The 18,757-nt window shown below is 40.8% G+C and overlaps 2 protein-coding genes across 2 annotated transcripts; both read right to left on the bottom strand.

Annotated features, from left to right (window-relative positions):
* hhat (hedgehog acyltransferase) lies at positions 1 to 12,095 on the bottom strand. The gene is made up of 11 exons (XM_076075889.1): positions 11,975 to 12,095; positions 11,809 to 11,873; positions 11,494 to 11,607; positions 11,204 to 11,398; positions 9,849 to 10,061; positions 9,527 to 9,704; positions 8,612 to 8,762; positions 6,632 to 6,667; positions 3,883 to 4,084; positions 2,948 to 3,092; positions 1 to 14 (listed from the first exon to the last, which is right to left on the bottom strand). The coding sequence occupies exons 1-11, from the start codon at positions 12,093 to 12,095 to the stop codon at positions 1 to 3; spliced, it is 1,434 nt and encodes a 477-aa protein (XP_075932004.1).
* A 1,311-nt stretch (positions 12,096 to 13,406) lies between these two features.
* Positions 13,407 to 17,903, bottom strand: myoz1a (myozenin 1a). The gene is made up of 6 exons (XM_076075932.1): positions 17,745 to 17,903; positions 15,964 to 16,050; positions 15,231 to 15,418; positions 14,842 to 15,076; positions 14,244 to 14,409; positions 13,407 to 14,157 (listed from the first exon to the last, which is right to left on the bottom strand). The coding sequence occupies exons 2-6, from the start codon at positions 16,046 to 16,048 to the stop codon at positions 13,938 to 13,940; spliced, it is 894 nt and encodes a 297-aa protein (XP_075932047.1). The 5' UTR covers positions 16,049 to 16,050; positions 17,745 to 17,903; the 3' UTR covers positions 13,407 to 13,937.
* Between the last annotated feature and the right edge of the window lie 854 nt (positions 17,904 to 18,757).

Genomic DNA, 18,757 nt, shown 5'->3' with positions numbered 1-18,757 from the left:
TCAGTAACCTGCACCTGCAGCCACAATGCTTTTCAATGGTCTATTCTTTCCCATTCATGTCAAAATCTAATTCACATACACACGGGCTGCTTTATGCACAGCTGTACTGTCCGTTTCCTGTCTGCAGAAGAGAAATGCTGCACGGGCTACACCTAGAAAAACCCAGATTTTCCGCTGATAAATATTTATGCTATGCTGACGTGACGTTTGCAGAAAATAAGCATAATTTCCGGTAAATGCCAGCTAATTATTAATGTTGGTTTAATTACATTAGGAATGCTCGTGAGCGATTACAAATGTGATGCATTTCTGACATCTAGATCCATCACACGAAGCCTTTTAGCTCGGGGCCCTGCGCGCACCACCAGCAAGCGTTGCAGTTTCAAGACGTGCCAGCGTTTTGTCTTTGCAGTTACGTAGATTTCATTAAAGCCCTCAGTGTGAAATATATTCCCCAACCAGTAGTCTAACCTTTGCTGTTACCAACTAACAGAGTGAGAAGCAGAAGTTAGAGGAAGCATACACCACTACTAGATATGTGAGTTACTTTGGGCTACAATTAAGAGTGATCTTTACCATTTTGGAACGTAGCAGTTGTTGCTTAATACTAACTCCTGGCACAGAGAGTGAACAAAAAAAAAATCTCTTCCAGTTGCATGTTACCATGACTCTAATCAACCGGTGCTATAATTACACCACGGTTTCTTTTGCCGCTTGATTAACAGAGTACTTTGTGTTCAAATGAGGTCAAACTTGCAGAGAGGCAACTCAAAACTAAATAAAAGACTTCTTCTCAGTAAACTGACAACTTGTTGGTTGAGCTCTTCCTTTTCTACGTCTCTGGCTACGTTATATTTTGACTGATTACAACTCATGTGTGGGTCAGCAAATTAGCAAATGTGAGGTTGTTTTTTAGGCAGACTAATGGAATCGCTCAAAGGACAGCTATGTCTGTTTGTCTTTGGTCCAGAAAGACTGAAATATCTAAATATTGGATTGCCATGAAATTTGGTGCAGACATTTATGTTCCACTCAGGGTGAATTCAGATCTCTTCGGTGACCTCTGACTTTTCATCTAGCGCCATCATCAAGTCAAAATTGTAATTTCTTTATACCTGACGAGACTAAATACCTGCAAAACTAATGACATTCCCGTCATCCTCAGCTGTGCTTAGTGCTGAAAAGCAAATACTTGCATTCTAACATGCTACACATTACCTAAATCTGCTAAAAATCATCATCTTAGCATTATAATTGTGAGCATGCAGGCACGCCGACGTCAGCGTTTACCTAAAAACCATGCTGTGTGCACGCACAGACTCACAGAGCCGATCGTGGTTTTTTCGAGGTGATGCTACTGGTAAACTCAGTCAACATACAATAATATCAGGAATTAGTTCTTGTTTCACCGGGGAGGTCAAAGAGTGCAATTGCACCACTGCCTGCACCAGTAAAAAGTGCAGACCGGCTGATTTAAAAGCATTGATCTCATGTTAATGAAGCAAAGCGCAGCGATGTTTTATTGTGCAGACACATGCAGACACAAGGAACTGCCTCAGGCCTTTTCTGGTGGATCCATTTCGTTTCCATTTAAAGTACAAAACCACGACTACACTAGCAACAAAATGATCAAGTGGTTTGTTCAAAGGTCTTTCTAAACATTTTAAAGTAAGCATCAGGCAGCGCCATGTTATATCTTGATTTGTACTATCATATGGTCCGAATTAATTTTCCTAAAGGCAAGCTGAGATTCTCTGTTTAGTTTCTGGGTCTTACTCTGAATAATTCACAACAGAAATGGTGTTTTAAAACACACTGCTCTTACTTTTAGGTTTCTCTTCACTTATTTACACCGAGTTTGCTAGAAGAGGCCTGATAGTTACACACGATTTACTGTGAGCTTTCCCCGCCTCACAACAATTATGTTCCTGTCACAATGAAGCTTAACTGACTGGAATATTCGTCAGGCTGCTGGGCTCGACTTGACGAGGCCCAAAGACATGTGCCATTAACGGAAGATGAATGCTAATGTTGTTCTGGGTCCTGCTGGATGTGGGAATAGGAAACACTAACACCGGCTTTATAAGATAATGTCACTGTTGTGTTTACAGCTTGACCCCAAGTGGTAAAAAAAAAATCAATTAATGCTACTTTAAAAATGAGAAAACTCTGCTTTTTAATTCAGCATTAACTCTTCTTGTCAAAACATGTATATTTATATATATTTATATCATATGATGAAGTTTCAGCGCTGAGCTCTCGGCACTGAGTCTGTGCCCACCCCAGTGGCGAGTGCAGCTCAGACTGCTTATCTTGAGTAGACAGGCTGTTGGAGGGGGGGGGGGGGCTGCCATCTTGCTTTAGGTACCAAATGAGCCAAATAAAGACACGGGGAGATAAACAGGGGCTGGCACAACCACAAAGCAGATGTCTCTGTACTGATGATGGTCCAGTGTGACCTCTTCTTACAACACACTTTTTATAGTCTAGTCTCCCTGTGATCCTTACCTTCCCTCACCATCTGTTTTATTTCAATTGTTTTGTTTTGACTATGTTTAATGTCATATTGCTTGATTTTCATTATAGTTGTATGTATATCTTTTTATTGTTTTTTAAAATGGTTTTTACTATTAACATTTTCCATTTTTCTTCAATTTTCTATTGTTTCCACCCTGTAAAGCACCTCATCAACATTGTTTTGTAAAGGTGTCATTATCATCATCATTATTATATCCAGAGGTTGGTCTCTCTCTAATTGTTGCTTTAGACGTACTATCGTTAGCTGCTGTCACCACTGTAGAATGTGAAATGTCCCATGATGCAACTGAACAGTGACTGATGGTACCTCTACAACCGAAACAAATGTATGAATATCATCCGAAACAATCCTGCAAAGTGAAAGGCTCACAGAAATCCTCCTGAGTGAGTGTCGTGGAGGACACTTTACCTTGAATGAAGACACGCTTCCAGAAGATTCTGCCAACATGTCCCCCCCCAAGAAACACCAGATTAGAGAGGATGAGCATGGCAGTGGAGAAGGCCGAGAGAAGGGCAATGCAGCGCCTCTCCATCGCCGCAGAGAAGGTCTGCTCCTGGGAAATCAGTAAATAAATAAGTAAATTGCAAAAGAACCACAAGAGATTTGCATTGTAAATCTGAGAGGCAAAGAGTAGCAAAGCACCTGGTACTAATGAACTGTGTGGCCATAAACTAGAAGGATTACAGTCTGGCATCAGACTTATTACTATTCTATAACATGAACCTTCTCCCAAGGCCGGAGTCCAAAGAAGCAAGATGAATGTTTCTATTGTTATTGGAAACATACTTTAACTCACATTCATTTTTTACATTACATTACATTACAGTCATTTAGCAGATGCTTTTATCCAAAGCGACTTACAATTCAGAGTCTATCACATTTCTACACCGTAGGCACAGCTACGGGAGCAATCTTGGGGTTAAGTGTCTTGCTCAAGGACACATCAACATGCGACTAGCGGAGCCGGAGCCGGGGTTCGAACCGCCGACCCTCTGATTGAAAGACGGCCCTGCTATCCACTTAGCCACAATTGCCCCAATTATATATATTTTTATTATGTATTTTGCAATTATATATTTTGCTCCTTTATGCCAATTAGATGCGACAGGATCCAACCAGTCGGTCTGCTGTATTTACTGTCGCAGCTCCAGGCATCATTTCTTATTAAATCAGATTACATGACCCCATTATTTCTAGCTACAAGAAAGATTCCATCATCTTCACACATCTTAACTGAAAATCCAATTGATGGAATAACCAGGGAATTATATCTGTATGTACAATTTTAATCTCTTTTAACATCCTTTTTTTTTTTTCAAATTGGATTTAGATTTCAAACTTACAACAATGGAGCGAATAAACGACGAGGCGAAGAGAGACTTCAGTCCATTTTCCACCAGAACTCCAGCCCAATTCATCAGGGCCCAGTACTGTAAGTAGTCGTGGCCGCCGTGCCAGAGGCAGACGAAGCCGAACGCAAGGCCGGTCGATAACGCCTTGTAAAGACGACCATGCCGTGAGCCCCCCAACGGCACATAGATGTATCTGCAACATGAGATCATAGGATAAAACCGAGATTTAATGAGTAAAACATCACATAATGCATGCATTGAATTCCACAGTGGATTAAATGAGCTTACACTTTATGTGATTTAAAAATAGCAGCTGTATACCCATAGCCCACATGAGGTGAATCATACCCCCAACAATCAGTTAAGATTGTCGTGCATGCCGCGAAGACAAAAGGTCTCAGATATTATGAGAAGCTCGTCTGTCCCCCGGGGGACCGAGAGTCTCGACATGCTACATCACTCCAACACACTTAGACGCAAACAAACACGTTCTGTCTGGTGTTGCTGAGCTGGGAACTAATTATCTCAGCCACCCTGTGGATAATCAATGCTCCTGAACGATGAGCCAGCATTTTCTGAGCCTTAAATAGAGTGGCCAGCTTGGCCATATTGGAGGATGAAAGTAGGCGCAAGAGCAGATGGAGAGGAACCAGAGTGTTCGAGCAAACCGAACACCTGAACACACTGAGTATCTATCAGTCTATTTACATTAATTAGATGTAGACGGATGCTCAACAGGGGTTAGTCGAAATATGAAAATTGCAAGACGTACATTACTGCAATAGATGAGTAATCAGTGTGTTATGTAACACCTGAGTACTGACAGCAGATGGTGCAGACAACATGTGGACAAGTTTTAGAGACTGGAAATGAACTGCCAGGCAACTGTTACACACACACACACACACACACACACACACACACACACACACACACACACACACACACACACACACACAATCCAAGCCCCCGCTTATTTATTTTTAATTATATAAATATTATTTTGAACTATTTCGCCCCATGATTCCGTGAGCGTATGCTCCTCCTCGTGTGTGTCAGCAATAACTCAATCAAACAACCAGAGAGAGCTCTTCTGTTGGTTGATCACTATGAAACAGAGAACCTGAGACACAGTGGCACGCAGAGCGCAATGTAATGGTTAAGAATGAGCCACTTAGCTGCTCAGGGAGACGGGGTGTCATGCAGAGCACATCATTTAACACCTACGCACTCATCGAGCGCACTTCAGACAATTTCAACAGAATTTCAGAACTGCATTAAAAGCTCTTTAAAAGCACTTTTCGCGAGAAAGAACGCCGGGGCATTGTGTCACGGGTATCGTTCTGCCTCTGCAGTGGGATAATTGCAAGTGATGCCATTAGGCAGGATAAAACTATTTTCAATGGACAAATGGATTAAAATGGCAACTTGCATTTGCAATTTAGAAAACCAAAAATACAGAGAATACAGAGCAGTTTCAAGTAGGAACTCTTTTTCTTCCAACCATAGTTCCTGCATGAAACTGCCCACAACAAGGTTCTGTGTTTTTGGCGCTTTGAGCACCACACGCCTTGTGCCATGTAGTCCCATTATATTGGAGAGATGGCAGACATCTCCACGGCCGATACCTCCAAAACTAGGCAACTCACACCAACATAATCTAGATTGATTAATAGCACGACAGGTAAGAGGAAACATATGTACTTTTGATTTCGGGGTGAACTGTGCCTTCAGAATCTGCTAATTAAATGGATCCTCTGTAGCCATCTCCAAAACAGTCCAATTTAATTCATCTTTAACACCTGAAAAGCAGGTGAACATGCACGCCATCATACGTGTCAACACAAAAGCTAATTAGCGAACAACGACCAGGACGAGGGAGCATTTTGACAGAATATCAGTGTGTTTTCTGACAACCGTGCAACTGCAGCGTCGCCTTAATGGAGCAACCGGCGTCTACCAAGTGGATCATAGCCTCCCAATAGGCTGCATTCAGCCAAGTGTGCATCATTAACAAGCAGAGAAACTAATAATGTACGTTGTCCAAAGTACAAGTGAGCTGGCACATAATGCTCCCATTACATATGCACATATTAAACAAGGAGGCATTTCACCAGGGTGCAGGAACAGCAGCACAACAGAAGAACTATTCACCAACAGCATCCGACCTCATAATCATGAGAAAGCCTACATGCAAATGCAGCATCCTTGTCCATTGTGATGACACATGTGGGTCGGCAGCAGGAGAATGGCACCTTCTCTTTGTTTTATTTTAAGGTTATTCAACTGAACAAGTTCATTGCCCTGCAGGAAATGAGCTCTTTACAGTAAGTGTGTGAAAAATAACAGATAAAGGTTGAATAAACACACGGCACGCTATTCAAAATATGAGGCAATGAAAACTATGAATATATTTAAAGCTATATATATATATATATATAGAGAGATATGTAACCAGCTATGGGTGGAGTGAGAGATAGACGGAGATAAAAATAGATTAGATAGATGGGGAGACAGACGGACAGAGAGAGAGAGACAGATAGAGAGAGACAGATAGAGAGACAGACAGACAGACAGAGAGAGAGACAGATAGAGAGACAGACAGACAGATTAAATGATGGATAGACAGACAGACAGACAGATATTCTAGAGTTATTATTTGATTTCGATGACATTTCACATTTTTAGTAAGCATTAACATCTGCATTAGTCTGTCCTCTGCTCATGGAGTGCCTCTTACCTGATGAGCCATCGATACAGGCCCTCGTCAAAGTGCCTGAGAGAGAACAAAAAAAAATGTAATGAATATTGAGTCAGACATTTACATAATAATACAGCACTGTGTAAGAAACACCTGAGCTCTGGGCTTCACATGCCGTATGATGCTGTATGATGGATGTGTGTTTGCGTGTGCACTCTTTGGTCATTAAGAAGATTAGAAAACAGGTTATTTTTTTTGTGTGCTGCCTATAAACTGAATGATGTCAGTGGACAGCTTTATGCATTCCATCAATGTTGTCAACATTGGCCAGCTCAGCACACACAAGCCGGATTGGAGTGCATCGGTGTCAGCACATTGGTCGATCTGGTCCACAGCCAGTGCATTTGTACTGCAAAAACCAAACACACAGCCTTCCACGTCGATTGTATGTGCTCCGAATTAACAGAGCAGTCTCTCATTTTCAATTACATTTGGGAACAGAGTGATTTAGCCATGAGGGAGGGGCATAAAACTCTCCATTGCCTGGTCATTTTATAGAATAACCATGAGGGAAAACAGATGTTACTCACAGTCAAACACTGTTTTTTGACTTGCATGTTTCTTTCTTGTATATTGGGTATATTGCTTGAATCTTGTTCGTATACTCAATTGCCAGTTTATTAGGTACAGCTAGCTAATAGATCAATCCTGCAATATTAATGAATTATTTGTATTGCCTTATCCAAAGTATTTTGTGCTATATCCTTTAACTTTATTATTGTTTTGGAGATTGTAGCTCGTGCATTATACAGAGAGATGTTTCTGTTATTTTGCCTACTCTTATTCATATAAATGGGGTGGTCAAAATAATAGAAACACCAGTTAGTATAATGCAATACAGCTCAACACCACAAACTGCAACATCCAAAATTGTCATACAACAAAAAAATGAACAATATAGCCTTCATACAACCTTAATAACGGTAGGATTTATTGTAAGACTGTTGAATCAGACAGGTTTTAGCTTGGTGTACCTAATAAACTGGTGACTGGGCATATCTCAGAGGAAACGTAGCCGTGTTACATTTGAAGTCTTGCTGATTATGGTGCCGTATTCCCATCTAACAAGCACTGCAATGTGTGTGTTTATTTAACTTGAGCAATTGTGACCCCTTCAGCATAAAGCAGGCATAGTCTTTCCCTTTGCTTGGTCGCAAAAGTGTTAAATGAGCTTATTAAATGCAACAGTCGTCAAGACATTTACTTTAATAGAGGTAGATAGGACATCAATTATTCAGCATGAGGTGTCCATGTGTGTGTGTGTGTGTGTGTGTGTGTGTGTCTACAAACTCGTGCCAAACAAGTGCAGCAGAGAGGGAGGGGAAGAAAAACTACAGAATAGCACATTTCTCCCTTGAGAGGAAAGGAAGGAGGTGAGATAGATCAGACACACCTGTGAGCTGGGGAAGAGAGAACTAACAGAAGCACAGAGGAGAACCAAAAAACGACACGTTAAGTCTTCTTTCTTGCAACTCTCCAGGCGTGTCCTATTCTTCTGCCTCAGGTTAACGTGCAGAGCCCCTCATCCACCTTCCACGCCCGGCCTAATAGCATCTATTTCTGTACTGACCCTCATCCTGCTCATTGTCTCCTCGGACAGTTTATTTAATTAGGGGGCATTTGATTTTCACATCAGGAGGCTGAATTTGAAATTGGTTTCTGTTGATTTAATGGACATTTTGTGAGTGAGAGATTTTGATTGATACTTAATATATTTTGATTATTAAGTGGTTTGAATACAGAGAGATTTAAATGATGGTTTACCAAGAGGTTAACCCTTGTTGCCAAAGCACAGTGACCACTTAAGGCACTTGACATTAAATTAACCCTTTCTTCTACAATAACACAAGATGCAAGCTTCTCCTTTCATTGACGTGTTAAGGAACGCGATGAGACCAATACTGCACTTTATTTATGTCAGCGGTGTTCACTGTGATTTGTTCCACTACATGATCTTACCTCCACATCCCTGTGAAACTGTACATGATGCTGACACAGCGGGGAAGCTTTGGGGGAACTAGTTTATCCAAAGTAGCCAGCGTGGACGGAAGGCCGAACAGCACCAGATACTTCACAAAGAAGAACTGGACCAGTGCCAGGGCCAGACCTCCTGTAGCAGGAGGAAAAGGAGGTCAAAGGAATATTTATTTTAATAATTAAGACACGCTCTTTAATTGCCCCAAAGGGCTTTCTAATCTGTGCAGCATACAACACCCTGTATTATCAAACCCTCTGTTTTAAAAACCTCAAAGGGATCAATAGTTGATGACTTGGCAAACATAATTTCTTGCTGACATAAAAGAGCTGCTGAGAACAGTTGAGCAGAATTGCAAAAAAAAAAATGATCATAATTCAGTTTCTATACCTGTTTATGGCAACTAGGGGGCAGATTAGGACAATGGTGAGCGAGTAAATGACCAATAATTAATGAATTAGCAAGAAACTTGAAAATCCCAGAGGAGCTTCACATCTAAAATATGATCAATATGAGGCTGTACATGCAGAGTATATATAGACCACAGGGGCCACCTGCGTAAATACAGTATCCTGCAAAGACACAAAGGGGTAATACGAGGGTAAGTAGCTGATTTATGCCTTCAATTTGTGAATAAATAATGCGAAAAGCAAATAAATACTTTATGAAAATATAAACAAAATCCCACCACAGATCATAACGGCTGGTTATGAATTGAGGCCAATGAGTAAGACACAGCTGATGAACCAACTAGTTCCTGTGGGGGTAACTCGGTTTAACTTCTGCATCTTGAAAATGTGTTCAGAGTGTGTCTGAATCGACTGGGGAAACATTGAAGATACAAATCTACATCATACTGTACACAACAGCCTAAAAATACATGCAGCACAAAGACTTACCCAAGGCCCAGGGAGGGAGGATTTCTAAGTAGGTCTCATTGGACTGGATGGAGTGCATGTACATTACATGGATCAGGTATTCTGCGATGCACCACCACAGAATAATCCGTCCTAATCTGAGCACCAAGTAAGTAAAGACAGCTCTGTCTCCATCACAGTCCTCCGAAGACCTCCGCATCTGCAAGTGTAGAAAGTCGGCTTGTTGTTAACAAACACATCTGAAAGATTTAAGTTAATTTCCTCTTGTAACAACCCTACCGCTGATGTCTATGTTTAGGCATGTTTAGACTAAATTCATGAGAACCCTCGTTGGCGGTCTTACCTGCTCGATGTAGTCTTGGTACGTAATAATGGGTCCGTTGTAGAAGAAAGGATGATAGAAGGTGTATGAAAACAACCAGCCGAGCTGCACAAGTCCACCCCGGTCTGCAGGGGCCCAGCAATGCTCCAGGCTGAAGCTGATGAAGCGCAGACCACATACGGCGACGCTGAAGAGGAGCAGATAGTACTCCTCCTCGGTCTGATACCAGCCCCTCTGAGGAATACAGAGACATGGCCAATTATTTTTAACACATTCCTGGGAAAACCTTTATATTAATAGTTACCATCCGACACTAAATATTGCTCTTTTTTTTAAAAATATGACATTTAAATGAGAACATTAGCGGGTAACAGCATATTTAGACACTATGAAAATCTGTCAACACAGGAATAAACTTGAGACAACTTTTAATGAGGCCCGCTTAACAGCTTTGGGAATATGATATCTCTCGAAATAGTGCTTGAACACGGGACTAAACTGTGCGCTATTTTTTTGTGTGAGCACAGGAGTCTGTCGGGTCTATTTCACTTACTAAAATCACATTTCCAATCATTCTACCTGGAGCATAGTTGCCTGGCTGTAATCACGTTTGCGTCAGTTAGATTAGGTTTATAAGAGGAGGGTGTTAGGACGACCCCAAGGGTTGTGGAATACTAAGAGCCAGCGTCAATAATGATAAATATATGTACACATGACTGGCATTGAGTTCCTGAAGTCATATCAAAGCTGAATTAAAATGTTTTTTTATCTGTTTTTAATCATTCTGTTGTATTGAAGAAAATACAGTTTGGTAAAATATCATTTTCTTGTTGTATTTCTCTAATTTTCACTGCAATACATGCTTGACTTTTAGAACACGAGCTATTTTCCAGTGCTTGTAGGGAGAGTTTTTCCCATTCTCTAATCCTTAAGAAATACTGGAAATAGCATGCTTAGTATGTAAATGCCTTCGATAAATTCACTCAACTTATATCTTGCAGTAGGGACATAGAGAAATACAGCTGAGTGGCCAAATGGTTGGACTTCTCCTTGGTATTGTGTGCCCCCTTGTGTTCTTTACAAATATAACATATAGTGATAATCGAATGGTTGGTGAAAGAATTAATACGATCTCAAAATGCACTTACAGGAACATAGCATGAAACAGTTAATTCATACAATGCTATTATAGACACAAACACACATAGTGGAGATGCAGTCCCTTGCTCATCCTAACTCTGTTGCGTTTTGTCTGCTGTTAATGTCTTTTGCTTCTAATAAAAACATATTTTACTTGTCTGTCCTATCCTTCTAATGCAAGATAAAGACACCCCACCAAAACCAGGAACCAGTGTAATCCAGGTGATCCAACCCACCTGGATCTCTTGAAGTGGTTGGATGTGAAGTGTGGAGAGCAGCAGCAGGTTGACGGCCCATGACAGAGCTGACTTTCGCAGTTGGGCCACTGAGTAGGACAGGCCCAGATGTACCAGCACCACACTCACTCCTTTAATCCCCAGCACACTGCTGGCTGCTAAGAAGCCATATATCGTGAGTGCTGGCACCCGAAACTGTTGCAGAAACATAAAACACATGCTGGATTAAAACATCTAACACCTAATGGCAATATTCCACTTAACCGTACTGTAGCAGCTGCTTCCTATACCTTGGGGTAAAAGATGCTGGTCAATCTTGATATCACGCCGTGACCAACAAGAGTCCACAGCAAAGACTTCTTAGCCCATTCCGTCCAGAAAGTCCACTCAAAGTCTGATGGGTCCTGACAAAAACACAAATAACTTCACCATGGGCCTTTAAATCACACCTGAAGCCTGTTGAAAAGGCACTTTGAATGGTCAAAAATGTGTTAGGGAGCCAAATGGATAAAGTCTTTAGATTAGGACTGCACACTATGGACTTAAAACAAACTTGTGTTGGTTCAGATTGGGGTTTTAATCAGTAATTTCCACATTGAACTTACCCTTTTAAAACCCTGAACGAGGCCTTTCTCCAACTGGAATTCTCTCTCTAATCCTGCTTCATGCTCTGAGGGAACGAAACGGGGGAAACAACAGCTTCATTTTTCTTGAAACCATTCTTCTCAATACATTGAACCAACGTACAGATGTCAATCTTATCTGCTTTACCTTTGGAGAATCTGTGCAGCTGGTAGAACGAGTACAGATGAGAGCCGAAGGACAGCACCCAATACGCAAGGATCTCTGCCCATGGCAGCGGTGCCAACTGGGCCTTTGATTTGGATTTCATCAGGCAAGATCACAGCGCTGTAGTGCTCCTAAAACAGTCAATTAAGAAACTCTGTTAGTGGCAATTTGTTACAGGACTACTTGAGATTAAAATAACATCCAATATATCACATGGACGTGAAACTGAAAATACTTTATTTATAGTTTTACATGTCTGTTTAAAAAAAAGATGTATGAAACTGCCAGAAAATGTCATTATAGGAATAATTAAACTAAATCAGATTGTATTGTACATTTTTTATTGTTAGCACCATCATATCTGGAGACCAAGCACACATTGAGGTAAAATGGCGAGGAAACAGTATTTTTACTGTAACGCTATAAAACGTTACAATGAGCCTCGTGGGGTTCCGTTAAAAAAAACGATGGCCAGGAGCAATCACTGCTGTTGCTAAGTAACACTGCGCCCGGAAAGTAGCGTTGACTGTTAGCCACCATACCCAGTGACCAAACCAGCTAATTAGCTAACGTTAGTTGTTATCGTTAAGTTTCTTGGTGTGTGTGTGTACAAGTGTTCGTGTTGATTTGATTATTCGTTTTATTCACACATTGTTTAGTTTATCTGAAAACGTCCCCGTAAGCTATCCTACTCGAACGGCAGTTAGTTAGCTAACGTTAGCTAAAGCTAGCTAATCGTTTTGAACAAGTTACAGTTTTACCAGATAATACTGTGCCGGTGTCCATAGCGACGCGGTAAACTGTAGACTGCACTGACTGATAGCGCGTGGACCAGAAGATCATGACGTTGGCATCCAACATTAAAAGTTATTGAATTCTTCTTCTTTTTTTCTTGTTTCATTCGTGATCACTGGCAAACAACTTTTTAGAGCACGACTGCCCCCAACTGTGCGGGAGTGGTATGACATGAAGGCTTCATTTGAACCCAAAACATGACATTTGGCATATATATATATGTATATTTTAAATTTGCTCCACCTAAAATCTAAAACATGATAATACTGCAAACATATGTTATAACAATATAATACTCAGTTTAGTGAGTACTTTTACTTTTGATACTTTTTAAGGAGCCCTACATTCTGCTGATAATTCTTGTCTAACTATGAATGTATGACTACTACTTGTAATGGAGTATTTTCATAGGGTGCTAAAAGTTAAGTAAGCAATAATAATAATAGACTAAGATTAAAAATATACATAGCACCTAACTTTATACCCTGATATAATAAAAGATTACTTCTTATAAATGAGCTGTTAATAGCCAGACACTTCTGACATTTAAATGTTACATTATCATGCCACATGAAGGATTTTCAAGGATTTTCACACGCACAAAATGATTTCCCTTGGCATTTTAATCACTTAACAAGAGGACTGTTACAGTTTGAAAGGGTTTATAGTTGAGAAACTGTGTTTTCACAGTAAGTTAATGGATCAGTAACTGACTCTATGCATGCTTTCACTCAACAAATAAACAGAGAATATTAACAGCAAAAAAAAGGCACTGGGAAATAAATGTGATAACAACTTGACATCAAGACAGTGTGCACAACAGTAACATAGCATAAATCTATCCTTCATACTTGATTCATTCTTTCCTCATTAACAAAATCTGCAACTTGTCAACAAGAGCAAAGACTTTTCTGACAAATTGAGTGTTTAGACTCAACTCTTGAACTAAACGTTTGATGTTCCATCCCCCCTCAGCATCTATACCTTGTTTCCTTGCCTTACAACTGAATACAGAGCAACATAAGAACATGCCCACATTTCCTCTACGCTTTCAGTTATCCAGAGATTCAAATTCCTCAGCGTAACAGTTAACTGTAAGCTCATCTATCGTGTGTGTGTGTGTGTGTGTATGCGTATTATGAATATTCTTTCACAGCTCGTCGGTCTCTCCATCGAAGGGCACAGCCTCTGTCTCCATATAAATGGTGCCGGGCTCACCGCTGCCCACCCAGCCAATAGGAGTGCGGTTGAAGGAAGGCCGGCCGCCGATGTACACCACTGGTTCAGGCTCCTGTTTGACCTCAGATTCTGGCATCTGGAATTTCATGAACTGGTTGGCCTTCTCGAAGCCGCCAAAGGGCATGGCAGACCTAGCAAAAGAGAGGTGAGAGGATTATTAAAGCCCCTGTTTGTTACAAAGCACCTACGGTACAAAGTCGGGCCTTGAGGGAAGTACCTGTTGAAGCATTTGTATTTTTGCGCATCCTTCTTTTCAATGGGACCAGGCATTCCTGTTTTCAGAGTGGCTATCAGAGTTTCATCACCCTTCATGGCCTTCTCCCATGGCGACTTGTACATCTTGATAAGAAGCAACTTCTTAGATGCATCATCGCTTCCACCTCCTAGAGAACATCCATGGTTAGAGAAGTAGGCACTCTTGACTGGAGTTAGTAGCACTTTAGTAGCACTCATTTAAAGTTGAAAAAAATTATATATATTATTGTTCAAGTTTTTTTGAAGTTGAAATTGATTTATGCAATATTTGTGGCTCATTAATGTTGGGAAATATTCTTATTTAATTTGTTTCAAGAATTAAAGAAGGAGATCAATACCACTTTCTCTTGTATGCTCAATATGAGGCCAGCAGCTGGTTAGCTTATCACAAAGACTGGAAATATAGGGAAACAGCTAGCCTGACTCTGTCCAAAAATGTCACAAAATATGCAAACATCTCACAAATGTACATATATCTCATTAGTTGAATCCATAAAAAACAGACTGTAGTGTGCTCTAAGATTACTGGACCTTAAAATAGAAAAATAGATGCCACCAACCTTCTCCCTTTTCACCTATCCCATGGTCGCCCCCACCCAGTCCTCCTGCACCTCCTGCACCTCCTGCTCCTGCCCCTTTGCTTCCAGGCTTTGGATGCGGCACAGGGGCCCCTCCAGCATATATCCCTCCGAAATGCTGCAGTCCAATCTGTTTGCTCACAAAATGCCCACCAACATTTATAATGTCACCTCCCATCTGACCTCCCAGAGAGGGAACAAACTTCTGGAGGTTGTCCTGAAAGAAGAGATAGATAGATAGGTAGATACGCTTCTTCAAACATTTCCATGAGTTCCTCTGTGGAATATCTGGATGTATTATTCACATTGTATCATTAAATTCATACATTTTCCTTAAAGGAGTTAGTTTTCTCCATGAACTATGCTCTCACCATAGACTCACTGCTGAAGATGTCAGGGTTGTTCTCCCAGATGAACCTCTCCACTCTCTTCCGCCTCATCCTGAACATCTTGGAGCCTTTGTTCTTCAACAGGGAAAGCTCCTCCAGCATGATGTCTTTGGGAGACCTGATCTTTGTTCCCAGGTCGAACTCGGATGCCTCTGGCTCCGACTCATACTCTAGGTAAGGGACATAGGAACAAATGAGCGTTACATTTAGAAATGTCTTAATGTAGAATACTAAATGTTACTTATTAGTCTAGCAGTCTCTGTAGTGAGACAACCTTTGGGAAAACAGATGTTTAAGTGTTTCATTACATCTATTTCCTCGTCTTTTTTTAAAATATGTATGTGTTTCCCCAGAAATAATTGAGACTAACGATTCACACTTACGACTTTGTTTTCACACCTGACATTTAGTGACTGTTAGTGGTAAATATGTACAGTATCCTGAAAGGGCAAAATACATAAATTATTTCAACTAAGGTCAACCCTGAATCATGCATATTTAGTTATATTAATTATTTATTTTTATATTGTATTTTATTATACTTCTTTCTTACTTGTACTGCAGGTATAACTCCATATATCCTGTAAGATTAGTTCCCATCTGCAGTACCTATCATCTATCATACATCAATTAATATATTTTGTGTTTACATGCACGAGCTGCACTGATTATATCAATTTGGTTTCTTATTCATGGAACTTCATGCCAGCCTTACCATTCTGAGCGATATGTGATAAGTCCGTTATGATCTTGGAGAGCTTTTTCCGCTTGTTTAGGGGGGCTGGTTTTCCAAGAGACATGACTGGAGGTTCAGGAAAGAACATGGTGTTAGCAGCAACAGTATTAGGTTTACAGAAATCTACAGGAAAACACATTCACCAGTGGTAGAAGTGATGAAAGTAAACCTGCTTCTCTCAAGACACGAAAGCAAAGTAATGTCAAACGTCTCCAGAAAACCTTTGTTGTTGAACTATACATTTGATATAAATAACATTGATTGAATTTTAGAATTTAGAATTAAAGCGAGCAATGTTTTCAATGCAGCAACTTGAGGACGCTTGATGTCATGATTTCACATAACAGATTGACAGTATAAGTAGCTGCAGGTTCAGACTAAGGTTGAATTCACTGAAGGGAATGTTGTTGCTTTAGTTCCTACAAACAGTTGCACACAGTTGAAAGAAACTTCCAACGGACTACTTTGCGATTATCTCTGATCATGGCACCAACTTATCAAGATCACTCTTTCAGCACCTACAGCCGTCAACAACCCCTGAAAGTGAATCCACAGGACCAATGTATCAGATGTATGGACCCTCCTCATTTTTCAAGTTCAAGGGGGATGTCAGTGCCCTCAGATTCCCCACATTCCCAAGTGAAACAGATGTCTGCCCCAAAGGAAACGTATAGCCTTATCGTGTGGTTCAGTTGTGTTTAGGGACACAAGTTCTGTACACAGACTGAGTCAACGTAAACAGAAGCACACTGAGGTTCAGGGAGAAGTTGGTGATCATCGCTTTCTGGTGCCGTTCTACTGCAGTAAAGTTGAAGGCATCAGGATCATAAAATAGCATCTGATCATATTCCCCCAATTTGCGGCCTACATGGGAACATGTAGGCGGGGAAAGTGGGAGCGATTACTCTCTCGTCTGTCGAGATGTCACTCACCATTGAAGCAAAGTAACATTTCTTGCAACCTATGGTGCCTTTTCAGTCTGAGTGTGGGTAGCATCTGGTTCTTACGTTATCCGACGTGTTTATTCTACATTTTTTTTGTCTTTCTTTATACATATAAGCAACTTCAGCAACAGTTTCTTGAATTGGCAAAACATCACATCACATCTACTGACTGTAACTCAACCCACCGCGGCTATTTTTAAAAGACATTTCCAGCCAAGACATTTTAGGGACGTGTAATGGCATCATTCAGCTATCAAATGGGCTTGACCCAACTCTTAAGGACACAATACACACCTCCAGAAAACAAGTGTATGTTCTAATCTCTCTCAAAACACCAGCGGGATCTGGAGCAGCTGTGGACGTTAACGAGGAAGGTTTTGGACACCGGTTTAGTTGCCTTAAATAATTACAGGCTTTGGGATTTCTGGCGCTCAGATTTACCCCCCCCCCCCCCCCCCTGTCAGTGTTTGGTAACACCATATAAAATCTCTGCACATTCGCCCATTCCTTTGGTCATTTAAAGACGTACCAAGCAATTCTAAAAGTTGCGAAGTGAATCCCTGAGACATTTTTTCTCTTAATCGTCGGTAGAATCCAAAACATTTCCATCAAAAGCAAAGTAATAATCTGTTTCACTGGGTTTTTAATGTCCCCCTCCATTTTACCCTCCGTGATCAACTGCACAACGCAGAAATTATGATTGGGAACATGTTGCATATCTTTATTGCCTCTCCCCATTTTTAGTTGTAGCCAGAATTTAAACCCAAGCTGTTTTTGGTATAAATAAGCACACCGATGGGATGCAGATCCACTCACCGGGTTTTTGTTGCAATCCTGGGAGGACAGACACACTTATAAATACCAAACAGAGAAGAGGAGACCCTCAATGCTGGTGATCTGGATCACAAGTTTACAAATCCCTCTGTGCCTCTGACACTACGTATGGCTGGACCCAGGTTCCGGGAAGTACAAAACCCACTCCACACTCAGACGGCAAATCTTTCAGAGGGTTGGGGGTGTGGGTAGCAGCGGTGTTGGTGTCGAGAAGGAAGGAGGAGGAGGAGGAGGAGGAGGAGGTTGAGGTTAGGAGTATGAATAGGGATTGGGGGGCTTTAAGGTGGGGGGAGAAGTCTCTCTTGCCTAGTTGAAAGTGCTGATGGAGATATTAAGGGAACAAAATCATTCTCACAGATGGTTCAGAAGCCTATATTTAGCAGCAAATAACGAGGCTCTAAGATAACCTCAAAGGACTGGGGTGTGTTTGGAGTACACACAAGTGCACAGTGCAAGTTTAAGGTTAAGCATATGTGTGTACAGTATAACGTATTAAGACTCCTTTACTCGCGACATAACCCTGACCTGACACTACATTGTCACACTTTCAGTTTTTTCAGAAGCATCGTGACTGGACATGATGGACGTTTTGAGTGTTTCAAGCTGCAGGACGAATGCATGAAACAAATCTTGAAAATGTTGGTTGGTAGCCAGGATTTTAGAAATACTGAAGTCTTGAATCCAAAGTTCCTCAGCAAATACCCCCCCTCCCCTCCCCCCATGTGTTCCCAAATATCAATGAAATTGTAGACCAGCCACCAAAAATAACATGATTATTTTGATGCAATAATGTAAATGTCAAAGCATTCTCCACAAAGTCAGGATATACAATTCTTGTGGAAAAATACTAAATCCCTTTTTTTTTTACATTTGTCTTCCTTCTCTAAAATGGTCACTTCTCATGTTGTTAAAATGTATAGCTATGTTCTCTACTACACTAAATAAATTGCAAAATTCTGGATACACTTTTATGACATTTAATACAAATAAATGAA

This window comes from Anarhichas minor, unplaced genomic scaffold (genome assembly GCF_050575085.1).
Source record: "Anarhichas minor isolate MPS153535 unplaced genomic scaffold, ASM5057508v1 ptg000054l, whole genome shotgun sequence".
Taxonomy (NCBI): domain Eukaryota; kingdom Metazoa; phylum Chordata; class Actinopteri; order Perciformes; family Anarhichadidae; genus Anarhichas; species Anarhichas minor.
The sequence above is the reverse complement of the archived record's forward strand: the minus strand, read 5'-3'. Positions and strand labels throughout refer to the sequence as shown.